The sequence below is a fragment of the Cygnus atratus genome, chromosome 7 (genome assembly GCF_013377495.2).
Source record: "Cygnus atratus isolate AKBS03 ecotype Queensland, Australia chromosome 7, CAtr_DNAZoo_HiC_assembly, whole genome shotgun sequence".
NCBI lineage: Eukaryota > Metazoa > Chordata > Aves > Anseriformes > Anatidae > Cygnus > Cygnus atratus.
In genome coordinates, this window is record NC_066368.1 from 5305513 (window position 1) to 5326922 (window position 21410).

Below are 21410 nucleotides of genomic sequence, written 5' to 3' on the forward strand. Positions count from 1 at the left end.
TCCCTTGATGTACCCATTTCGTGAGGGGTACCATTTTTTTTTTTTTTTTTTCCTGGGGAGGAGAACAAGGTGCACTTGTCTGGGTGAGCTGTTGGGTCGCCCTCTGAGGATGCTCTTTTCACCGCCCGCCCGGCACCTGGCTGTGGTGCCAGCAGGTCTCCTGAAGCTGCTTTGGCGCTGTTCCTCTTCTCTCTTCCATCAGCCCATGGCAGTAATACCGAGCAGTCACCTCCATCTATTTAAATTAGTTTTATGGGGAATTAATTAAACTTCCCCCCCCCCCAACTGAAAAGCATGTATTAAAAAGCATCTTTGAGCGAGAGGGATCAGCAACCTGTATGAGCACGTTGTGCAGTTTAGTGTATATGAATGGAAAATAGTGCTGGGGAGGTCTCCTGTGCAACCCATACCCAACTTTATCTGGACTTTAATTGCTAGTTAAACCAGTTAACCAGTGCCTCTGCAAGGACCAGACCCTTTTACCTGCGCGGGACTCTCAGATGTTGAAGGGACACTGAGCTGAGGTAGGAGAAGGTGCATCCCTAGGAGAGCTGGAATTGCTGAGGCACAACAAAGCTTTATGGATTATCAGAGCCTAAAGAGTATTTTTCAACCATTTTTATAGTGGAAAATTACTGAATTAGTGAAAATTCAGCTGGCTGCAGAACTGTCTAGGTAAAGGAATGAAAAACAAGGCAAACTTACATAAACCTTCAAACAATAACAAGAACATAATTTGTATAATTGTGGTAATTTTGTAGCATTACAGGTTATGTGCCTGCACATGTGTGTGCCTTTATTTTTTTTTAAACTGTATATCTTTCTGTCAGTAAAATAGCTCTCTAAATATGTGCTGAGAAGTGATTTTGTGAAAACAAGGAGGACTTGGTTACGCCTCAGGTGATGATGGAAACTGCTAACAGAAAATGAAAAGTCACTCACTTTTCACATATTCTCGAAGCTGGAAAACTATTTTTCCCATCCTCCTCCTCCTCCCCCTCTCACCTCAGCTCTTTTTGGGGCTTTGTGAGTTGTTTTTTTTTTTTTTTGGTTTGCATTTAGGATGGTTTCACTGACCCTGTTAAATCTCCTCCCTGCAGCAGCAGCCGCCGCTCCCGGTGAGGAGGCATTGCCCTGGCCGAAGGCACCGCGTCCTGTCCATGCTTCTGTAGAGGTGCTCAGATGGGATTAAAGTCCACATGGAGATATGGAAATGGACCAGGAATTTACTCTAAAAAGATGGTCGGCTGGGATTCGGGTTGCCTTATATGCCTGGTGGTGGTCACCATGGCTGGAATTTCCCTGGCTCGACCATCATTTAACTTAGTTGTCGAAGACGCCACTTTGGAACCTGAAGGTAAATCATTCTAGAGTGCTTATTTCTGCAAAAGAAGTTATTTCGAAATGCCTCAACATCTGAAATTAAAGTCAACACCTTTATATGCTTTGGTAAATACAAGGCAAGTAACAGACGAGTCCTCAACAGTTATGTTTTCCAACTTTTCCTATTCACGCGGCGGGCTATGTTCATGCAAGCATGTGTTTATTTAATCTTGTGCAAGCAAGTGGTGTCAGTGATTTGACTTGGGACTGTCATCACGTTGTATAATCAAAGTGTACAGATGAAAGTTTTCAGGAATGGGTCTTTAAGGAAACCGGTCTGTTGCACTTGTATACCTGTAGCATATCGCTCAAGAAAGGACACGGCTGGATGTCTTTGTGATTTGAGCTACCTGGAAGGTTAAGAGGGGGAAAAAAATAAATCATGATTGCTTTTAATCATATGCCGCGATTGTTTAATTTTGCAGGGCACTCTGCAAAAGCAGGTGTCATGGCTTTATTGTTTGTAGCTGGTTGCTACAGGCTTTCCTATTGTTGTCAATATCCAAGAACAACCGGCACACTGGCTGGTTCGCAAACTCTGGAAGTACAGAGGTGGAGATCTGAATGGCAAGGATAGCAGCTAATTACTGTGAAAGCGAAAACTTGTTGAAACCTTTGCTTTAAAAGAGACGTTTTGATAAAATCTCCTATTTTGAGCCTGCACCTGTTGGTACGTTCCTGTAGGTATATCCCTTCCTCTGACTTTCCAAGTTGTTTTTATTCTCTACAGAGCTAAGGAAGGGCTGCTGTTTTTATTGTCTTATTGTATTTAAGATTGATTTTACTATGCTATGGGGGATCTTTTCTGCTCTCTGAACACCTTGGGGGAAAGCAAGGCTTCCTTCATAAGGTTTTTATCCCTCATTGGAGGAGTGCTTACATTTCTAATAACTCAACTGTCAAAACAATGCAATTGTCCATAAAACATTTTTCATCAGGCGAGCTTTCTGGAGAGAGTTTGGCCTCTACACGTTCTGCTACTCATGTCCAGGGATACAGCTTTGTTTTTATTTAATCCATTTTCATGCAAAACGTATTTGTTTCTATCCACTGCCTCTAAAAATAGACGTCACCAGCTAACGCATTTTTAGAATCCGTTCCAAGTACATTTTTATTGATGGCAGGGGAAGAATTATGTAGAGACGATGAGCCCTCCTCCCTAGCAAGCATTCCTGAAAAAATTAACACAGTATAGCAATATTGTCATCTGTCATGGACAGAGATTGTTGATAGCGAAGCTTTTTTGTTTCTTCCCCTCCCCTTCTGAAGGTAACTTGAGAATTAAAGAAAAAAAAAAGCCCAACTCTCATCACCACTTACCGTATAATTTGTTAATTGCACATCTGGTGCCTTTTTGGCTTTTCAGAGGAATGACAAAATCAGGAATAATTCTGGTTTCGGATTAGCTGCTTGTAGTGAGGTCCTCTCGTTTTAGGGTTAAATCAGAAAGAATGTGATTGCATGATTGGTGTAGTATTTTGCAGGGAGAAGAGTAACATTTTTGACTTATGCCTGATAATTTTTCAGGGAAAGAATAGCTCTATTATTTTAAAAAGCACACTTTAAAAATACGTTTCTTCCACAATAAATATCCAGTGGGTGGGAATCTGGGTTTTATCAAAGTGTAAATTGCTAAAAACTATTTAAAACTTCTTCCCTGGGTAGGAATGTTAACTTACATGAGATAATTTTAGACGTGAGAACCTGAATCATTACCAGAAAGGGGAAAAAAGGCTTCTAAGTTAATGGTATAATAAGAGCTTTTATGCTGCAGAATACAGTGAATTGTGTGGGACTTATATCTGAGATTTGGGAAATAAAACCTTCTTTATGTACTGCATTAGATCCCTTAAGAAAAATCACCTTCTCTGGGTTCCATCACTGCCACCCACAAGCTCTCTCAGTTGAAAAGAAAACAAAAAAAACAACTTTAAAAAAGGTCTTCAAAGACAAAGCTGCTTTATTATTATTATTTTTTAGTTTAGTAAATGCCAAACATTTTGGTCAGAGCTAATTTGAGGGGGGTCAGGTGCTCCAATAATGTGTGCTTTTGGTGGGGCTGCTGACCGTGCAGTCATTAGAGCGGTGACATTTCGGACCAGCTGAGAAGGTCGCCAGGGCTGTGACCTTTTGTGACATATGTTGATCTGTTCCTTCATGGGCATGCCACAAATTTTGTCTTTTTTTGGTGTTAAGTGCTTTTATTGTTGCTATTTATTGTCTTAGTGAGTCAGAATATTCAAGAAGCTGTATGCACCATTAACAGGAATTGAGAGCGTGGCTTTTTGTTGCGCTGCCTGCAATAAATAACCCCGGGTTAAAATACGCTGTCGGCTCTTAGCTAAACACAACTTTAGGGATATTTGTAACCATTTTCTTCAGTATCGGGCTACGTACCTACGTTAGCAGGAGCAATATCTATCTGTTGGGGTAACCAGCTGCGTAGCTGGGCACACACATATGTGTGCACAGATGAATAGATACCCCATCAGATAGATCCTGCTTTCTTTGGTTACCCACAGTGTATCTGATCCCTTTGGGAGCTCGCTTCCCTAAGGTGCATTCATAAATTGCTGGACACGTTGGGCGCCGAGTCTGTGGCCATTTGCTATTACTACTCTGGTACCTATAAAAATATTTACCCTGAAGATGGTATCTTGAGCCATTGTAAATGATAATGTCAATATTGATATCGCGGACACTCGCTGAGGGCCGGATCCTGAATCTGTTTGTAAGTGGTTGTGGTGCTTTCTTTTCTTATGCAGCGATAGGAAAATCCAAGGCTGGTGGGGCGGCCTGAGCAGAAACAGGGCCTGCAGGAGCTGGCTGGGGGACTGTCAGCTATCGAATTCTGTCTCGCACCAAGTGTTTACAGAAATGTTTTTTTATCCCAGGGAGCGTAAAGACTTTCTGCTTTTAAATATTTAGAAATAAGTCTACCCCGGCATGTATAAAGGAGCCATTCTCTTTCTGTGTACCCAGCCCGCGAAGGCCTTTGACAGCCAATGTTTCACAAGGGCTTTGACCGCACACATAGGTTGAAGGGTTACTTTGTGAACTGAATAATTAGTTTAGACATATATTTGATAAATAGCAAGCTCTCCCTTGACCTTCCCTTGCCCAGGCTGTGTGTTATCGTTCTGCTGGGCAGCTAATTTAGTCTCTTCCCCATCCAGTGCCTTGACGCTGTCCTTGGAGCACCCGCGTGGAGCCCTCGCCTTGTGCAATAACAATGTGTTTCAGTTCTTTTAATTTAGGTCAAATTTCAAAGGACTCATTTAAGCTTTCCACAAGGGACAGCCTAATTCCGCGTCCTGCGAAAAAGCACGGTAGTTTGAAGTGGCCTTAAATGCGTGTTTGGGAGGCTCCTAGGAGCTGCAGCGAATGAGACCTTCTGTAATGAGCAATGTGCTGTGCTTATGCTAGGCTCCAAAGTGAGTAACACTTTGTCACCCAATCTTTACCTCTGCTTGTGGACACCGAACAACATACAAATATGTTCAGTGCCATACCCAGAGCAGTACGTACGTCTTCATAGAAAAAAGTTCCTTTATCCACAGGCAAGTGCTCAAAGGCTAATGTCGCACGTGGTCCCAGCACAGGCTGGTCGGAGATGCTTCATTAACCATCGTGGGCCACCTGGATGAGGCTGTGGGGTCTTGCGAGGTGTTTCTCAGGCTCCCGGGGACCATGCAGGGCTGCATAAGGTGTGCCCACCCCAGGTCCTCTCCCTGTCCCTGCCACGAGGTTGCAGAGCTGGGAGGAGCCAGGATGCTTTCTCTGCTTTGGTAGGGAAAATAAAGCAAAAAATCAACCCAAGATTCTTGTGCAATGTTACTTTTTTTTTCTTTTTTTTTAGAAGAGCAGTGGCTTTGATATCTGCAAGTTATGAGTAACAATTCAAACTGATTAGTTAAATCAGAGGGTGTTTTTTTTCCTCCTTTTTTAAGGAAGGGCAATTATCACAGCCCATTACGGGGGAATGTGACACCCGCACAGATTCAGGTTGGATGCCCTCCATAGCTTACATCTCAGTAAGTTATTTGGCCCAGTGCAGGAACTGCTAGCTGAGATCGTGGGGAACTGGACAAGCAGCCAGATTAAATCGGTCCGATCCACCGTCCTTCAGCAGCTCCATGGGCTGGAGACTAATGAGGCGTGGGTAGGGTTGTTATTTACCAGTGGTGTTGTTGAGACACTGCAAGCACATAATGTGTCAGCATGGTAACTGTTTGGTAAAGTAGCACAAATAGTTGGACATTTTGGGCCTATCTGCCATGTTTTAAAATCACAGCTTTTTCTTTTTTTTTTTGGGGGGGGGAGAGGGCAGCAGGGGGTAGCTAAGGTTGAAGAATTTGGTCTTTGAGTGATTTTTGGAGCCAAAAGGTTTTGAAACCTGCTGAATTTTTACTTTTTTTTTTAACATGCGTATTGATAAAACCCCTAACCAGTGACTGACCCAATGGCAGCATAGTTTTCTAGTTTAGAAATAATTCTTCCTTGGTAGAGAGCAGTGAAGTTCAGGCTATAGTAACTTTTTACAGGCAAGTTGCAAGCCTTCGAAAGCGGAATTTGCAATGAAAATGCTGACAACTCCAGTTATGCAAGGTTGTGTATGCATGCGATGATGGACTATTTGGTGTTGTAATAACAACCACGGCATAGCTCTTAATGAGTGCGTCTCTGTATCCAGCTTCAGTAGAAATGCTCACTTGCCTTTCAGGAAATAAATTTAAAGACGAGTATTTTCTTAGAGTGACTATCAAGTTCAGGTACAGATGGAAACGTGAGAGAACTAATTAACTACCCTTAGCTGTCAGATTTTAAACTGTTAAATGTTTTGTGAGACCTTAAGATTGAAGCTTTGCAGCGAAAACAGAGACTTTCCTTCTTGGAAGCAGCACTCCGCAGCAGCATAAATCTGGATTTTCAAAGAACCATCTCCCACTTAGGCAAGTTTTGTCTTGTCTCCTTGCGGTGGTGCACCTGGTTTAACTAGAAGAGAACATTTATATCAGTGGAGTTAAGTGCGAAATCTGTGTGGAAAAGACATCAGGAACCCAAAACATGTCTGAAATGATGAAGGGGCTTGCACCAACATGAATGAGGGCCTGGATCCCTGGTTATTGGCGCTGGCCGTGCTGTGCTGCTGCCCAGGGTCAGGCGTGAGTGGTTCTGGTGCAGGCGGTCAGGCAGACGTGTGCTTGCAATGGCACTGGGGAGCCAGATAGCGCTCGATCTGGCACAGAGCCTGCGGGGTAAAATTACCCTGACTGCAATTTGGGATGCGATCTGAACAGCAGGCTGGGCTGGAGGTTAGGTTCAGCACACACTGTGCCCCTTGACTGTGGCGTTTTCTTTTAAATTTGTCACCGTGCGTGTACCCCAAAATCAGAGCCACCTCTGTGTAGCATGGGACAGAGCTGGCTTTTAAGCTGACTTCCAGTGAAGTTGGAGCGACTTTGAATAGAGGCACATCCTAAAACGAGAGCAGATCTGAGGCTTCTGTTATGATGAGGAAGGGTGCACGGGGGGCTGCCGTGGGAGCGGGGCCGGAGGTGCAGGCACGGGGTGCTGGGGGCTGCACCTCTGACGAGTGCCAGCTGCTGGGTGAGATGCTCGGTAAAAGGAGCAGGAGTAAATATTTATGTCGTTTTTTTTTTTTTTTTAAACTCTTAAAAACAGGTTATAAATCACTTACTGATTAACGTACATCTTTGGTCCCATCCCATCTCTTAAGTGTCACTGCTGTTTTGGCAAGAAGAAACCCTTTTATTCGGGAGTACTGAGCTTTGGTTTTCCTGGTTCTGCTTCAGAGCCTCAGAGCAGTCAGCAGCTGGTACAGAGCCGTGCATGCCCCACGGACTTCACTTTCTGCTGGCTCAGGTCCTTTTGCTGCTCGTCACCTCACAAATGACAATATCTGTATCGGAGAGAGGGACAGGAGGGCAAGCTCAGCGCTGGCTGAATTCTACTGTGTGGCTTCCTTCGGCTGTCATGCTATTTTTATTTTAATTTTATTCTTAAAGTTACTGTAGTGAAAGCATATCTGGTGAACCTCAGAGAAGCTGAGGAGCTCGTAGATGTGACCTACTTTAATTCCCTTCCTCGCGTATTGTTGCAAGTTCTGTGTAATTATTGCTTTTCCTCCCCCGCAAAAGAACTGGCTCATCAGTTTGGGACATCGACCAATTTTCAGCTGCCTCGCAAACCCAGGTGGACCGAGAGGAGGGGAAAATCCATTTGTATGAGGGAAACAGCCTTCATTTAGGAGGGTTTGCTAGGATGGGCACTGCGATGTGCTGGGCGACTGGAGAAGAGGAAAGGGAGGATGAAGAGGCAGGAGAAAATCCTGATTTTTTTTTTCCTTTTTATTTCCCCTCCTAGCTTTTCATGAGTTTGTTTGGAAGAGAGTTTTGTGACATAGTAGACGTAGTAGTTATCACCTCAGGCTTTCTCCCAGGGGGCTCGTCTGCATCGTGGCCAAGTTCGGATGGAATTTGGAGCCGGAGCCAGGCGTGCTCATGCAGTCTGCGCTGACCAGGACAAGTCTGTAGGAGGTTAAATCATGGTTGGCTGGAAGAGAACTTGGTCAGAGCACCGTGCTACGACTTAGTTCTTGCACATAATGGAAAGATGTGGTGCAGAAAAACTGCATAAGGTTCATTATATTCTTTGGGATGGCCCGGAGAGGTGCATGGTGAGCAGGCGGGTAGCACGCTGCATGGGACCAGCTTTGCCAATTTGTTCAGAGCCCTGTGCAGTGTCTCTGATTGCAATGTTTAATTTGTTTCAAGGAAAGTAACATTTATAATTCTGAGTGTTGCTTTAGGCCACACAGCCGTTTTAAAAAAATAATAATTAAAAAAAAATGTTTAAATTTTGAGCAGTTCTTGAGCTCGGTTGTGTTAAGCATTGTTTAATCACAAAAAACAATCATGCTTAGATATTACAGTGTGAAAGTATCCAGATTTAGGTGATACTGTTTACTCGCAGGGGAGCACAGGTGTTTCAGATGTGCAGGATTTAGTGTGGAGGCTTCGTAATAAATCTGCAGTGCGCCACTGCTCGCTAATAGCCCTTCTACTAACAATTCAGAAAGAGTCGAACCATCTTCCATTAGCGTGGCAGAGTGCCCAGGAGTGACTGCTACAACAACGAGTGGCCGAGGTGCCTGCAAGTTAAAAATAACCCATGTCACCTAAATGGCTGCGGCCACCTGGAAGCGCGCGTCACCAGCCTGGCTTTCACTTCGGGGCTTGTTTGGCTTCTTCTCCGAGCTGCCAGGGACCCCCGAGCTGCTTCAGGATGCCTTTTGACTAAATACTGCTTTCAGTTCAAAGGGAGCATGGTATGCCTTGAAGCTCGGTCATTTTGAAGTGTTTGGAGAACGTCCTACGGTTTATACGTGATGAGGATAGGACTTATACAAGTGCTGAGGGGTTGTTTTGGGGATACTGTTTCCAGTGGCTCTTTTTCCAAATCTCACTTTAGGAAGTGGGGGAAGATGGATTTCAGAGGCAGAGGGGGGAATAATCAAGATGAGACTTCCAGACAAGCTGCTAAAGTTAAGAGGATTTGTATAGTCAAGTGAAAATGGGACCGCGTACAAAAGAAACAACTGCTGACTTGCTTATAGGGAATCTGGATAGATGTTCTCTGCATCCAGAACTAGCGCTTGAACATGAAATTGTGCAATTTTTAACCTCTCAATTGTAATTTATTCCTTTTGCATGTTGAGTAGTAATAGTCCCAAGCACAGCCTTTGGCAAACCTGGAAAAAAAAAGAGTTGTGTTTTTATGTTTGGATTTATGCTTTGTTCTGTCATGTTTTTATGTTGTTCTTGAAATGCAAATAAGGGACCTGGAAAAAAAAGCTATAGTTTGGAATAGATGCAAGAAAATGTGGAAAATAGTAAACCCTGTGCAACTAAGTATACATGTTCATACCTTTCCCAAGGCTGCCTATCCAATACAGAGCCTTTCCCAAGCAGACTCTAGCACTAAGCTGGACAGTGGAGCTGGTTGAATTGATCTGCTACTTGGTTATATGCAGAATGTGGGCAGGATGATTTGATATTCTGCTGTTGCTGAAAGTAAAAACAGTGAGCAAATGATCCCAATCTCTTATTAGATTCTACCTTTAAGATATAGAAGGTTTTTTTTTTCCTTAGCTCTTCATTTGAATTTCTGGAAAAAAAAAAAAGATACATTTCCCCCTTGTATTGTATAATAGATTACATGAAGACTCTTCTGTAATGAGTCTGAAGATTAGTTAATTATTTTTGAGATTGTGTTACATGTGTTAGGTTTATAGTGTACTCCCCAGTACACTTACTTAGCACAGGGGCCAGCACTCTGTTGCTTTGTGCAGCTAATGGAGTTTCTGACTTGAACAGAAATTGCCAAGGTTTGATGCGTGGAACCAAAGGTTCAAGTCCTGAAGATGGCCCCTGGCTTCTCATCATACCAGTGATGTATTAAACGCAGCGCAACGATTTTAGGGTTTTTCGTGTGGCAACTCCCACTTGGGGGTAGTTTCTCCCTCCCTGTTACAAAGCCTTTATGCAGAAGATATACTGATGCTACCCTGCTTCTTGCTTTGTCCTGTATCTGGAGACAAGTCCTACGGTGACTATTGTGTAAAAAAGTCTTCATCCTGTAAGGAGCAGACCGTGAAGAATGGGGACAAACAGGAAGAAATCGCAGGGCAGTTCCCAGCAGCAGGAGGTGGCCGTGCTGGTCTCTCTGCTGTTTACTTTGAACTTGGCATGCGCCGAGTCTTCCCTGGCTTGGCTTCCAAAAGCATAAAGCACACAGCCAAGCCCATGAGCATGTGATAGTTGGCATTTTTGACGTGTGTTGCGTGGCTGTGCAGCCGTAACTCAAGGATCACAGCTATAAAGACAGGTAGGAGCAAGCAGGCAACAAGCTGTAGGAATTTTAATCTCTGCATGAAGCCTAGACATGTACTTTTTTTTTTTTTTGGCTTTTGAGAAGGAGTCTACTTTCTGTAAACATGGAAATGGGGTGTGAGACATCAACCTGGCTGCTCTGCAGCCATCAGTACTGTGCTGTAATGCCTTGTGGACCTCGCGCTACATCAGCCAACACGCCAAGAGAGTGGGGCCTGCCCCAGGGCACAGTATGAGGCCCATGTTTGCCTCCACTGCTCTGTTTTGATGTAGGCCCCCCAAGGGTGGTTACCTAGAGAAGCCACTGTTCTGTAATTGTTGACTTGCTAAAGAGCATGACACACAGCAGATAGATGTAAGCACATGGGGATAACTCCTTTTTGTGAATCTGCAGAGCTTCTCTCTTGACTGGGGGATCTGAAAGGGATGGAACTCCTCGTTGCTCACCAGAATTATTTATTTTTCTAAGTCTTCAAAGCTTAGGAAAACACGTTAGTGTGGTGTAATGTTTTCCCTCACCAGTGATGACATTGGCAAGTATTTCAATTGGAGGAGATTCTTTTTTTTAATTATCTTAGTATATGTAACACTTGATAGGAGTTGACATGATGCTGTAGGCCTGGAGCAGGTCAGGGTAGCTGGAAGCCCTACACTTGCTAGAGTACCATGCATGTGTGATGTGGCAATGCTTGCTTCAGGTTGCAAATTTTTACTTCCAGGGCTAAAGGATTCCTCCTGCTCCTCAGATCTCCCCTCTCTTTCACCTGGTTTCATCTCTTGTGCAGCCATCAGAAGACTCGCTCTTTATAGAGCAAGGATAATAGGGTTAAAGAAGATGCCAGGAAAAAATACCTCAGTTTTGGAGAGTCTGCTGCTTAACGTTTTGTGGAAGTCACTGTGTTTTCAAATAGAGCAAGCTGCTGGGATCTTCTTTTAGAGAAAGAACTGAAGACTTAGACCCCACCACGTTTTTGTCTGTGGCTGTCACAAGTATCTCCTGCTTGTTGGTGCTGTGTGTTTGGTGAAGGTTTTCTGCAAGGCCTTGATCGTTTTCGTCAGGCATAAAATTAACATTTTTAAGCATTAGAGGGGGAATGGTTCCCACTCTTTGGAGCGTTGTTCATAATGACAAGGGATATTTGTGTTTTAAGACTATGGAAGGAACCTGAGTAACTTTGAAAGGAAAGTACTTTATCAGAGTACAGAGGCTTCCTGATTGTGCCTGGCTGAGGCAGAGCCGGGCATAGCTGGCAGCTAGCTGACGGAAACACCACACAAATGAGACAGCAGGAATCCAGTGACTTTGGAGAAACAGATGGATGAATTGCAAACACTGTTTTGTCCCCTTTTGTGTAAGGAGACGTGCTCAGCCTTTGTGACTTCAGTTTGCTGCTAGCTAGCAGGAGATAATCACAGCGGCCAGGAATGACTCTTTGCAGTTTTGAACCATGTGGCTTTTGCTTTTGTAGGTTGAGTTTACCATCCACCATCCTACCAGAAGAAGACACGAATCTACTGTTAATGTTAATTAGGCTGCCAACTTAAATTGATGGCAAAGCCCATCAGCTTGTACCAGGGATGAGAAAGTTGTAAACCAGATCTACACCTGAGCTTCCTGGTCCTCCAAGGGCTGACTCCTGGGGAGAGCGTGGTTTGGGGCCTGTGGCTGTTCTCCTTCAGACCCAGTTCAACGTCCCGTTCTGTGATGCTCATCCAACGTGGTCTTGCTGGATCTTCCTCAATTCCAGGACAAACAGCAGGATGGGAGAAGGGGTAGGAGAAGCAGCAGGAGCAGGCGTGGTTGGCAGCCTGGCGTCCCCCATGGGGACATTCAGTTGTGCAACGAAACGTCTTGGATTCCTGACAGGTCAGGTTTGTTGACCCTTCTGGGCATGCTATAGTGAGCGTTTAGTTATTTACTAAAGCCTTTTGAAGTGAAAGTGGCTTGATGGGGTCTGAGGCTTTTGTGTTATGGAGAGTTGTGTGAGAATCTTTGCTGGGGTTAGCTATTAGCTGATTGTTTAATTATTTGGCTCTGTAACTAAGTAACTAAATGCCTTGAGCCTTGAGATAAGTACCTCTTTGTTAACATTTTAATAAATGGAAACAAATAATAATAATTTAAAGCCTAAGGAAGTATAAATCTTTCGTTTCAGTGACCAGTCGTGAATAGAGACATGATTTGGAGTATAATTGTGAACCTCATAATAATATGAAACACAGCTTTCAGAATGTCCCAGTCCTCTATTGTGGTCATGGCTTTTATACAAATAATATTTACTCCATTTGATGGCTGGATGGCATAAACCATTCTGCGAGACTGTATGAACAGGCAAAGAAAAAGTTTGTCTGCTTATTTAACAGCGGCTTGGTTTTCCGTGGGGTGTTGTTCAATAGCTCCACCTCTAAAGTTTAAATATGCTTACATTGTGTGCACCACTATTGCAAATAAGGATGTAGCTGAGAGTAAACAGCAGTAGAAGCAAGGTTCCCTCCCATGTCCTCTAGTGTTTAAGAACGTCAACAGAAATTTTACACATGCCTTTGTTGTTTGATTGTTTTCGTAGGGTGATAGGCAGGTGTTATTCGCAAGAGTTAAAGCACCTTGGTGGTAGGAACTAATGCCACAATTACAGGATTTGCAGAAGCCCCTTTGAAGAATTCTGCGCTGCCATCCTGGGGCTGTGGGGAATTCGGCCTGCAAAGGGTTTGATGATGACTTGAGGCTTATGGTGATGGCTCAGGGATGGGGCTTTAGGCAAGAGGGGCATAAAAGTGATGCTGGGTCATCAGGCAGAGGCCATCTCCTCCTGCTTCTGAGATGTTGCTGGTTGTTTTCACTTAGGATCCTACAGTTTGGGAAGACTCCAGGGGATGCTTCTGCAAATGCCAGAGGATGGGTACAAGTGCGGGCTGAGCACGTGTGCAGCCTTGCTTCTCTGCTATGCTCAGAAGATGTGGAAATGGGGAAATAATCCTAATGTAAGCCTCAGGGGCCGCACTGCTGTGACTATATAGCACGCAAGTGAGTGCAAGACTTGTCTCTAAATCCCAGAGCAGTGTGCAAATGCTTGTGAACGGGCGCAGGGTCCTGTGGGGAGCTGCCTCGCAGGGTTCAGCTGTTTATGTGCTGCAGGGAATTTGTGAACAGTTTCAACTCGTTGGTTTGCTTTGTGAAGCTATTGGACGGGCTAATGCCTCCGAATCCCACCTGTTCTCTGTTTGCATTTGGGCACCATTTCAAACCCACACTGGAAAAGTTTATAGGCAAACATTATAAAAAGTGACAGTCTTAAGTGCTGCTACATTCGAGTTTGGCAACACAAATGCTCACCTGAAAGAGCTCACTATTTCCAAACATGACTTCATTATTTCATGACAACACTTAGTGCTGGATCTTCCCTGATCCTCCAGAGAGAAAGAAATGCAGGAGGATAATGTTTACCAAACTCTAATACTGGCTTGACTTTTATTTTTTATTTTTTTTGGTTTGCAATTAATTTTCCTTTTAAAGCTGTCTTTGAGTTTGGAGTTGGATTTGTGTTGAAAGAGTAAACCTGGGGTTTGTAATTTAAAAAGAGATGAAGTCAATTGTGGTAGGTAGAAAATAGTTTTCATTGTGATTGTATGGGAAGACGGGCAAACTGCACAGGGAGGCCACTGCAACCTGTGCGAGCACCCTACAAGTGTCCTGGGGCTGCTCAGCAAAGCCTTTAAAGCACCTGAAGGAGGGTCGAGCTATCTTCACCCATGGTGGCTTTTAAAAAGTTTAAACAAAGACATTTTAAAAGACTCCTGTACATTGTTGGCACAGTGTAAACTCTGTAAAAGAAATGTACTTTGCAGGCAGAGTGCTTGCAAAGAAGTCTTATAAACTTCTGAGTAAATTAGCAAGCTGGTTTCAGTGCCTTTGTTTTTTTTAACTGTAATCTGACAGTGGAATATGAATTAAAAATATTCTTCAGCATACTCGTTACTGATATGAAATATAGGTAGCAACAGGCCGTGTTCCTTCTGGAAATGAGATTTGGACAGGCACAGTGTGGTTCTCAGTAAAACACCTGCACCGCAGATCCGTGGATTCCTGACTGCATTGGCGAGGCTCAGCGAGTTTGTAAAACGTGTAAAGCTGTGTTGTAGCTTGTCCTGGGCTTCGAGATGGAATTTTGCACTCTAGAAAACGTAGAGACCCAGTTATAAAATCTAAATCTGAGAAGCATTACAGTTTCCACCAATGGTCCTGCTCAGGTTTTGCTTAAAGGGCTCTCCTGGCCACCATCTGGGTGTGATGTGTGCCAGGTCTGTCAGACAAAACTCGCTTGCTGTAGGGGAGACGACTTGAGAAGCTTTGCTGGCTTTGTAGGGGCACATCCCTGGATCTGTTCTCTCTTTGCTTCAGGGAAGCTACCTCTGAGCTCCCTGAAATTATGTGATTCCCAAATGAGTGGGAGGAGAAATTGGGCTCCCTGGTTTCAAATGCAGCGAACTTCAAAAACAGCAGAATACTTAGCTGCCCAAGTTGGTGGCCACTGCTGGTGTGGGCAGCTTCAGCATGACCAAGCTCTCACCTAAAGGCTACCCCAGACATGGTATTTGTTTCAGTCTTCTGTTGGAGGTGTGATGCAAGGAACGAGCACGCTGAGGAGGGATGTGGCTTTCCGGGTTCGGTATTCTTAGAAGCAAGGGTGGGCACCAAGGAGTCATCTATTTTAGTGTTCCCTCAGACTCTGGACAACATACAGAAAGCGGTGTGTTTTATTTTTATGTGCACACACGGGTGCACAGCTGGTGTCTGTGGCAGGACTTGCGCGGGGGTGAGAGCTGGGCAGCAGCTGGCTGGGTGATGTGACCCTCCCCAGGAGCAAACAAAGCGTGTTCCTGCTTCTCTGCTCTATTTACTTTTCATGCCAGCCCTGGAAAAGGAAGGAGGATACTGGGAGAGGGCTGTTGTGGTTTTAAGGAGAAGCCAGTGAAAAAAACAGTCCTTATGTGTGGCACAGCCTGGCTGCTTCATAGGGGTGGCTTGGGGGGGTCCCTCCACCCCATACCAAGCCATCCCACTGCCCCACGGGGACGATGAAGCTGCAGTAACTGCGGGCAGATGTCATTTTCCAAGGATCTTTTTTTTTTTTTTCTGGAAAAAGACTGTGGTTTGACATACTTCCTGACACTTGGTTACAAAGGGGACCTGATGGATGAGCCGTTTCATTCTGAACGTCTGGTACACAATGCCTCTGAAAGCTTCATTTGTGTTCCTGGGCGTCTGCTGTGCCTGCTCAGGAGAGGCTGTGAAATAAGAAAAGAGGGAAAAAATAAAGGAAAAAGTTACTGTCTCTTGGAGCAGAGTTGGCAGCACAGAAGGCAAGTGGAGAGGCTTTGGAAAAGGTGCAGGGAGAAAAATAAAGGACATCGTATATGCTGTGTATAGAACCTCATGTTTACTGGCTCAGTGAGGGTTTGCGTTTTTTTTGGCTATCCTTTTCTTCTAAAACAGGTCTTTCCAAGTGTAAGAAAACCCTATGTCTACAGTCAGATGAGGGAAGATAAATATTGAATTTCAGACACAAATGCTGTGATATAGAACTGAATTTGCTTTTTGAACTCTTCCTGCCTCCTCCAAGCTCCTGCGAAGCCCTCAGACCCAGCAGCTCTCGTCTCTGCGGGGCTGGCTCGCTGTGGCTGGTGGGACAAGTTGTGACTTTGTGTGGGACAAGGGACACGACCAGACACTGTTCAAAGGAGAAGGAGCTTTCTGTGTGGTTAACCTTTTGAAAATAAAGCCTATCTATACCTGCATGTGGTTCAGTTTTACAAGACAGGTGGCTGGGCTAATCTGGATGAAACTTTTTATTTAACGTAACTTGATTGCTGTGGATAAAAAGGGCCGTCACTGACTTGTGTTGGAAATTCTCTCCTTTCCCTCTTTCTTCTTTTTTCCTCCTTTCCTTCCACCTTTGCAGAGCCGCCAACCAAATACCAAATCTCTCAGCCAGATGTACACTCAGCACTTCCAGGAGAACCACTTGAGTTGCGCTGTCAATTGAAAGACGCCGTCATGATCAGTTGGACTAAGGATGGGGTCCCTTTGGGGCCTGACAATAGGACAGTGATTATTGGGGAGTACTTACAAATTAAGGATGCTTCACCCAGAGATTCGGGCCTCTATGCTTGCACTGCTGTTAGGACCCTAGACAGTGATACTCTGTACTTCATTGTAAATGTTACAGGTGAGTGAGCTAAATGTAGGTTTTGCATGTAGAAGCTGTAAAATGTGATGTAAAGACAAGTTGTGATGTAACTTGAAACAAACTCAGCTAAACCCACTGTGCCCAGCTGGATCTGTAGTTGTGGTATTTTGGGTATTTTCCCCTTTGTCCTGATTCTGAAATGGCACCAGTTTGTATATACCCCCTCCTACTTAACGGGGTCTGTGCTGACTAATGCTACTGCTGAGTAGCCCCTTGACTCTGTGCCTCTGTGGACAGGATTAAATGATGGTCACTGTGGTGATGATGATGATAAAGCCACTAAAATGAATGCCAGCTTTCTTCCCTCCATCAGAAGAGGAAAAGGGGTGTCCTACATCCTTTTGCACTGCTTTAAGTTTAGAGACAAATTGCTCTAGAGTCACTCGGTTTTGGTCAGCTGAATGTCTTAAGGAAGAACATATATTTTTCAGTAGAAAGACTTTTTTTTTTGGAATTAACAAGCTCTCTTTTGAAGCTTTGTAGCATTTAAGGATTATTAGCTAGCTTTGTTAGAATTTTATAACAATAACATATATTTATGCGTTTTCTTTTACTATAGCACCTGCACGAGTAACATGACATCTGTTCTCCTTGATAGATAAACTAAGATGTAGCATATTGGTTTATTAGTCTGTAAAATATACTGTTTTAAAGTCTTGGTTATTTTTAATGTGCAGATGCTCTTTCCTCTGGGGATGATGAAGATGACAATGATGGGTCCGAAGACTTTGTGAATGACAGCAACCAGATGAGTAAGTAACAGCAAACTGCCGGAGGTGCCTAGCAAGATCCACGTGGAAAATAACGTGCTTGCTCTTCTGCCTTCAGAGCTTCTCTATTGTTAACTGCATGTGCTATCAAGTAGTGGTATCTTTGTCCTTTCCTGTTTTCTGTTTCACATGGTTCGTAACTTGGAAAAGAAAAGAAAAAAATAAACTAATATTTTTCTAAACATGCTTTACTGGTCTGTACTTTCTGTCTCCCTTCTTGCTAGCATTTCTGAAGTTTCCTGTCTTCCTAAATAGAAGTTCAGTCTTTGTCTGTTTTAGCTGATCTTTGAGAAATCTGACTTTCTCTTTCCCTGAACCTGGACTGAAATCTAACAGAAGAAACACAGATCCAACTCACTTTGTTAAAAGGTAGTATGGAAACCTTAAAAATTAAGTTGCACTGAGGCAAATCCCTCAGTCTTTAACCTAAGCAGAAATTTCACTGGGGAGAATGGATTTGGAGACAACGGGATTCTTTTGTCTATAAAGAACCTCAAGGTTTGTCACAAATAAAGCAATCCAGCACTAAAAATACATATAATGTTACTTACGCATGATGAAAATGGGCTAAAAGAGTCTTAAACCTAGCTGGATGTTAAACTTCAGTCCCTTTGGAGAATTTAGAAAGCTATTAATAGGCTCTAAATGGAACAGTCACTAAGGAAAAAAAAAAAAAGAAAAGTAAAATTCATATTGGTTCCTTATGCCCCCATGCACTATTGCAAAATCCCCTTGGTTGGCTGATCGTTTGCTGTTGCTTGTGCTTTGGAAAGTCGATAACGTGAACACAGAAATCCTTCGTTAGGGATGTCAGCTGGCTGCAGAGGGCAGGAGCCAGGCAGTGTGTTCGCTCCTCAGCCAGGTAGCGATCGGCGGCGATCCTCGGGACTTGAACCACTTGTTCGGATGATGGAGCACGAGCCTCGTTTCAGCCACCCTAGTTAGTTACTGTTGTGTACGACTGCCCCTGCTCTGAAGCTGTGAAACATTAGATGCTCTTTAAAATGATAAAGTAGTTAGCTGCCGGCGTGGCCCCGCCATCTGTTAGTGTGATTAACCCAGCCCGATTCACAGGTGCAGCCTGCAGTGGCTGAGATTAAGCAGCTGGAGGCTGCTCGGACAAAGGAATGTGGTGGCAGAGATAATTGGCGAGTTTGGAAAAGGGACATTGCTTTTAAAAGGAGTTGTGTAGGCAAAACGCCCAAGCAACATTAGTGTTCCTCTGAAAAGGGTTCATGGGTTCATTCCTTTTAGGAAACACCCCTGTATCTGTTATCGCTTCAGAGTTTCGTTGGTGCTTGTCAGAAAAGGGCTTGTGATATTTTCGGTGTGTGAGGGATACTGCTGTGCTTCCAAGGCGTGGTAATAGAGATGAACTGTGAGCAAATGGATTTTAAAGTGCATATAGTGAGAGAAAAAAGATGAGGACCTGATTTCAAGGCAAGTGCTGTGTGCCTTTGTGGTAACTGCCTTGCCTTTTGCTGAACGGGGAGAACTATCCTGCAGTATCTTCTGTAACACCGCTTGTGCTCTTGTAATATGAGCATCATTTCAAGCTACTGTTAATCCATCTGTAGTCAGGAGCTGGTGAAAAGCCTTTGACCGCCTCTGTTTGCCGGGGATGGGCTGTGTGCTTTAGCAGGGGTCAGACACACTTTCCCTGCTCAGAGTGAAAGATGCCTCTGAAGCATGCGTGTTCAAACATCTCGGATGGCGATGAGCGTGCAAAAAACCCTTGTAGTGTAGAACCATGGAAGCAAGTCCTTCTGAGAGTGCCCTTCAATAAGGTGTCCACAGGTTCTGGCTCTCCCTTCAGGCTGCAGATGGGCGCAGGGCACAGCACCGCTGGCCTTCTGGGGTCTGAGCTCTCAGCGGTGAGAGCGGGAGCCAGAGGAAGGGCTGTGGCACTGCAACTCTGCAAACAGTCTGTTTTCAATGAAAACTTGCATCGCTGTAACTCAGTTGGATTAATACGACTTTGCTGAAAGATGGTTGTGATTTGGCAAGATCAGAGCTGCATGATAGTTTGGGGTGGGACTCGGTTTGGTGCCTTTGCATGCTGCCGGAGCTTGTGAGCCTGGTATCTCGTTAAGCCTTCCCACCAGCATTCCCGGCCGTTCCCCTTCTAGGTTTTATGTCGCGCCCAGAAGGTCAGATCGAATTTAGGAAACTGAACTTCAGGACAGGTTGAAAAGTGAAGGCGGAGGAGTGGTCTAAGTCCATCCTGAGAGTGCTGTGGGGTGGCAGTGGTGTGAAATGGTCAAACATCCCTTACTACCTTCCTGGGCAGGGCCTGGGGACCTCAGGGTCCCACCAGTCCCTGGTTGCTACCCTTTGAGAGAAGAGCTCTTGGAGTGTTTCCTGAATCACGGTTTGAGCATCGCAGATCTAAAACCGTTTAACTGATAATTTACATGCAAATTACAGCTGTGATCATTAAGGATAAGCGGTGGAAATTGGCCTGGTTATGCCTTCAGTGATGGAAACAAAAGGCCATAGTCTTCAAAGGTTGTTGCTTTTTGATGAAACAATTCTGATAAAGTCCAGCTGTCTTGGCATGTTAATTATGACGTGATGAGGCAGGAAATGGCTGTAGTGCCTTCCCCAGGAAACTGAACCTTGGCATTCTCATTCCTGCATATTTAAAACCAAAGCAAACCTTTTAGAGCTGTTTTATTTACGAGTGGAAGTATTCTTTTAAGCTCTTTTATTTGCTTTGCCTCCGTTACAAACATGTTTTCCGAGGCCAAGGTTTTCAAAGGCAGGCAGAGGGACCGAGGAGGAAATCTAGGCTGCTTTTCAAGGCTGCCCCAACATAAAAGCGCTCCTGAAGGATGGAGGCTGGAGGTGGCTCAGCAGCAGCCTGCTCCGGGGAGGCGAGGGCGCTTGCACGTTCCCGTGCCCGTTCGGCCCATGTGTGTTCTTAAGTAAAAGGCATGCACGGCAGACTTCACTCTGTGTTTGGTGTCCTCCTAGCTTGACAGAGATTTCAGCTGTCTGAAAAAACAACGTGCTAGATTTGTTCCAGACTGCATCCTGAATAGCTTTCTATTACTTCCAGCTTTTGTTGGAGTGATTAGTGCTCGTGGTGAAGGTGTAGGGTGGGTTCCCCTGCAAAACAGACCTCTCTCTCCCCAAAATGGCTTTGTTGGCAACTCAGTTTTTACCTTCATTGCCATAAAGAGGTGCGTTAGCTTGGTGCTGAGGGATCACCTCCATGGATGTTGACCTGGGGCTTCCTATTACAAGCCCTGGCTGTTGTCACTTCCCGCTGGTGGCAGTGAAGAATGCTTTGCTGGTACTTGTTGCTTCATCATCATCGTGATTTTAGGAGGTAACCTGACTTTCAGGATGCTGTTATCCTGGCTCTCTGTGCTCAGTGCTGGCAAGGCAACAGCTGTTGTGATGGCTGCACTCAGGCTGAGATGCTCAGACCGCCAGGAATTTTCTAGAGAGTAGCCCTGAAGATGCTGCTATTCTGCCTTGAACTCTGCTCAGGCGACTGGAAGCTTTGTGGATTTTTTTTTTTCCTTATCACCCTTTAAACAATTTCTTCTGGGCCAAGCAATGGTAAATTGGCACTGAGAACAAAAAGTATCTAAATGTAATCCACATGCTGTGCTTTTCATGCCTTGAAGAATTTCAGAAAGGATAAAACAAGGTTCAAATTCATCAAATCCTGCAGAGTGGAAACCCACTCAAGGGAGCAGCAAAAATTGGATGCTGCCTAGAAGTGGTTTTTAATTAAAGGTCAAATACAAGCATACTGAAAACCTTGGGGTGGCTTGGGGTGGTCGTTTCAGGTGCACTGACATGCTCAAGGTGCTTCTCGGGCAGGCTTGGGTTTGGCTACTCCTGTATTTCTTTGTATTACATATGTGCAGAAAAAAAATAATAATCAGGGAATCCTGAAGTGAAGTGGTCCCCTGGGCTGCCTAATTTCAATTTCACAAGCAGGAGATTTGCCTGATTAGATGTAATGCATTTGCAGTGGAGCGCGGTGCAGGTCAGCAGGATATTTTCTTCCCTAATGAGAGCTCGAAAAGCCATCAGGAATTCCCACCCCTTCCCCTGCTGCTCGCCGCCGCTGCGCC

General features: G+C 44.5%; 1 protein-coding gene across 6 annotated transcripts in view; it reads left to right on the forward strand.

Annotated features, from left to right (window-relative positions):
• FGFR2 (fibroblast growth factor receptor 2) overlaps nt 1-21410 on the forward strand; it is a 97548-nt gene that overhangs the window by 18163 nt on the left and 57975 nt on the right. For 4 of the 6 annotated variants that reach the window (XM_035547850.2, XM_035547848.2, XM_035547851.2 and 1 more), the window contains exons 2-4: nt 1101-1357; nt 16259-16525; nt 17224-17298. In XM_035547850.2, the coding sequence (XP_035403743.1) occupies nt 1183-1357; nt 16259-16525; nt 17224-17298 (517 nt within the window). In that variant the 5' untranslated portion in view covers nt 1101-1182. The remainder of the gene's footprint in view (nt 1-1100; nt 1358-16258; nt 16526-17223; nt 17299-21410) is intronic. The other 2 variants (XM_050712008.1, XM_035547852.2) reach the window with 2 other exon arrangements.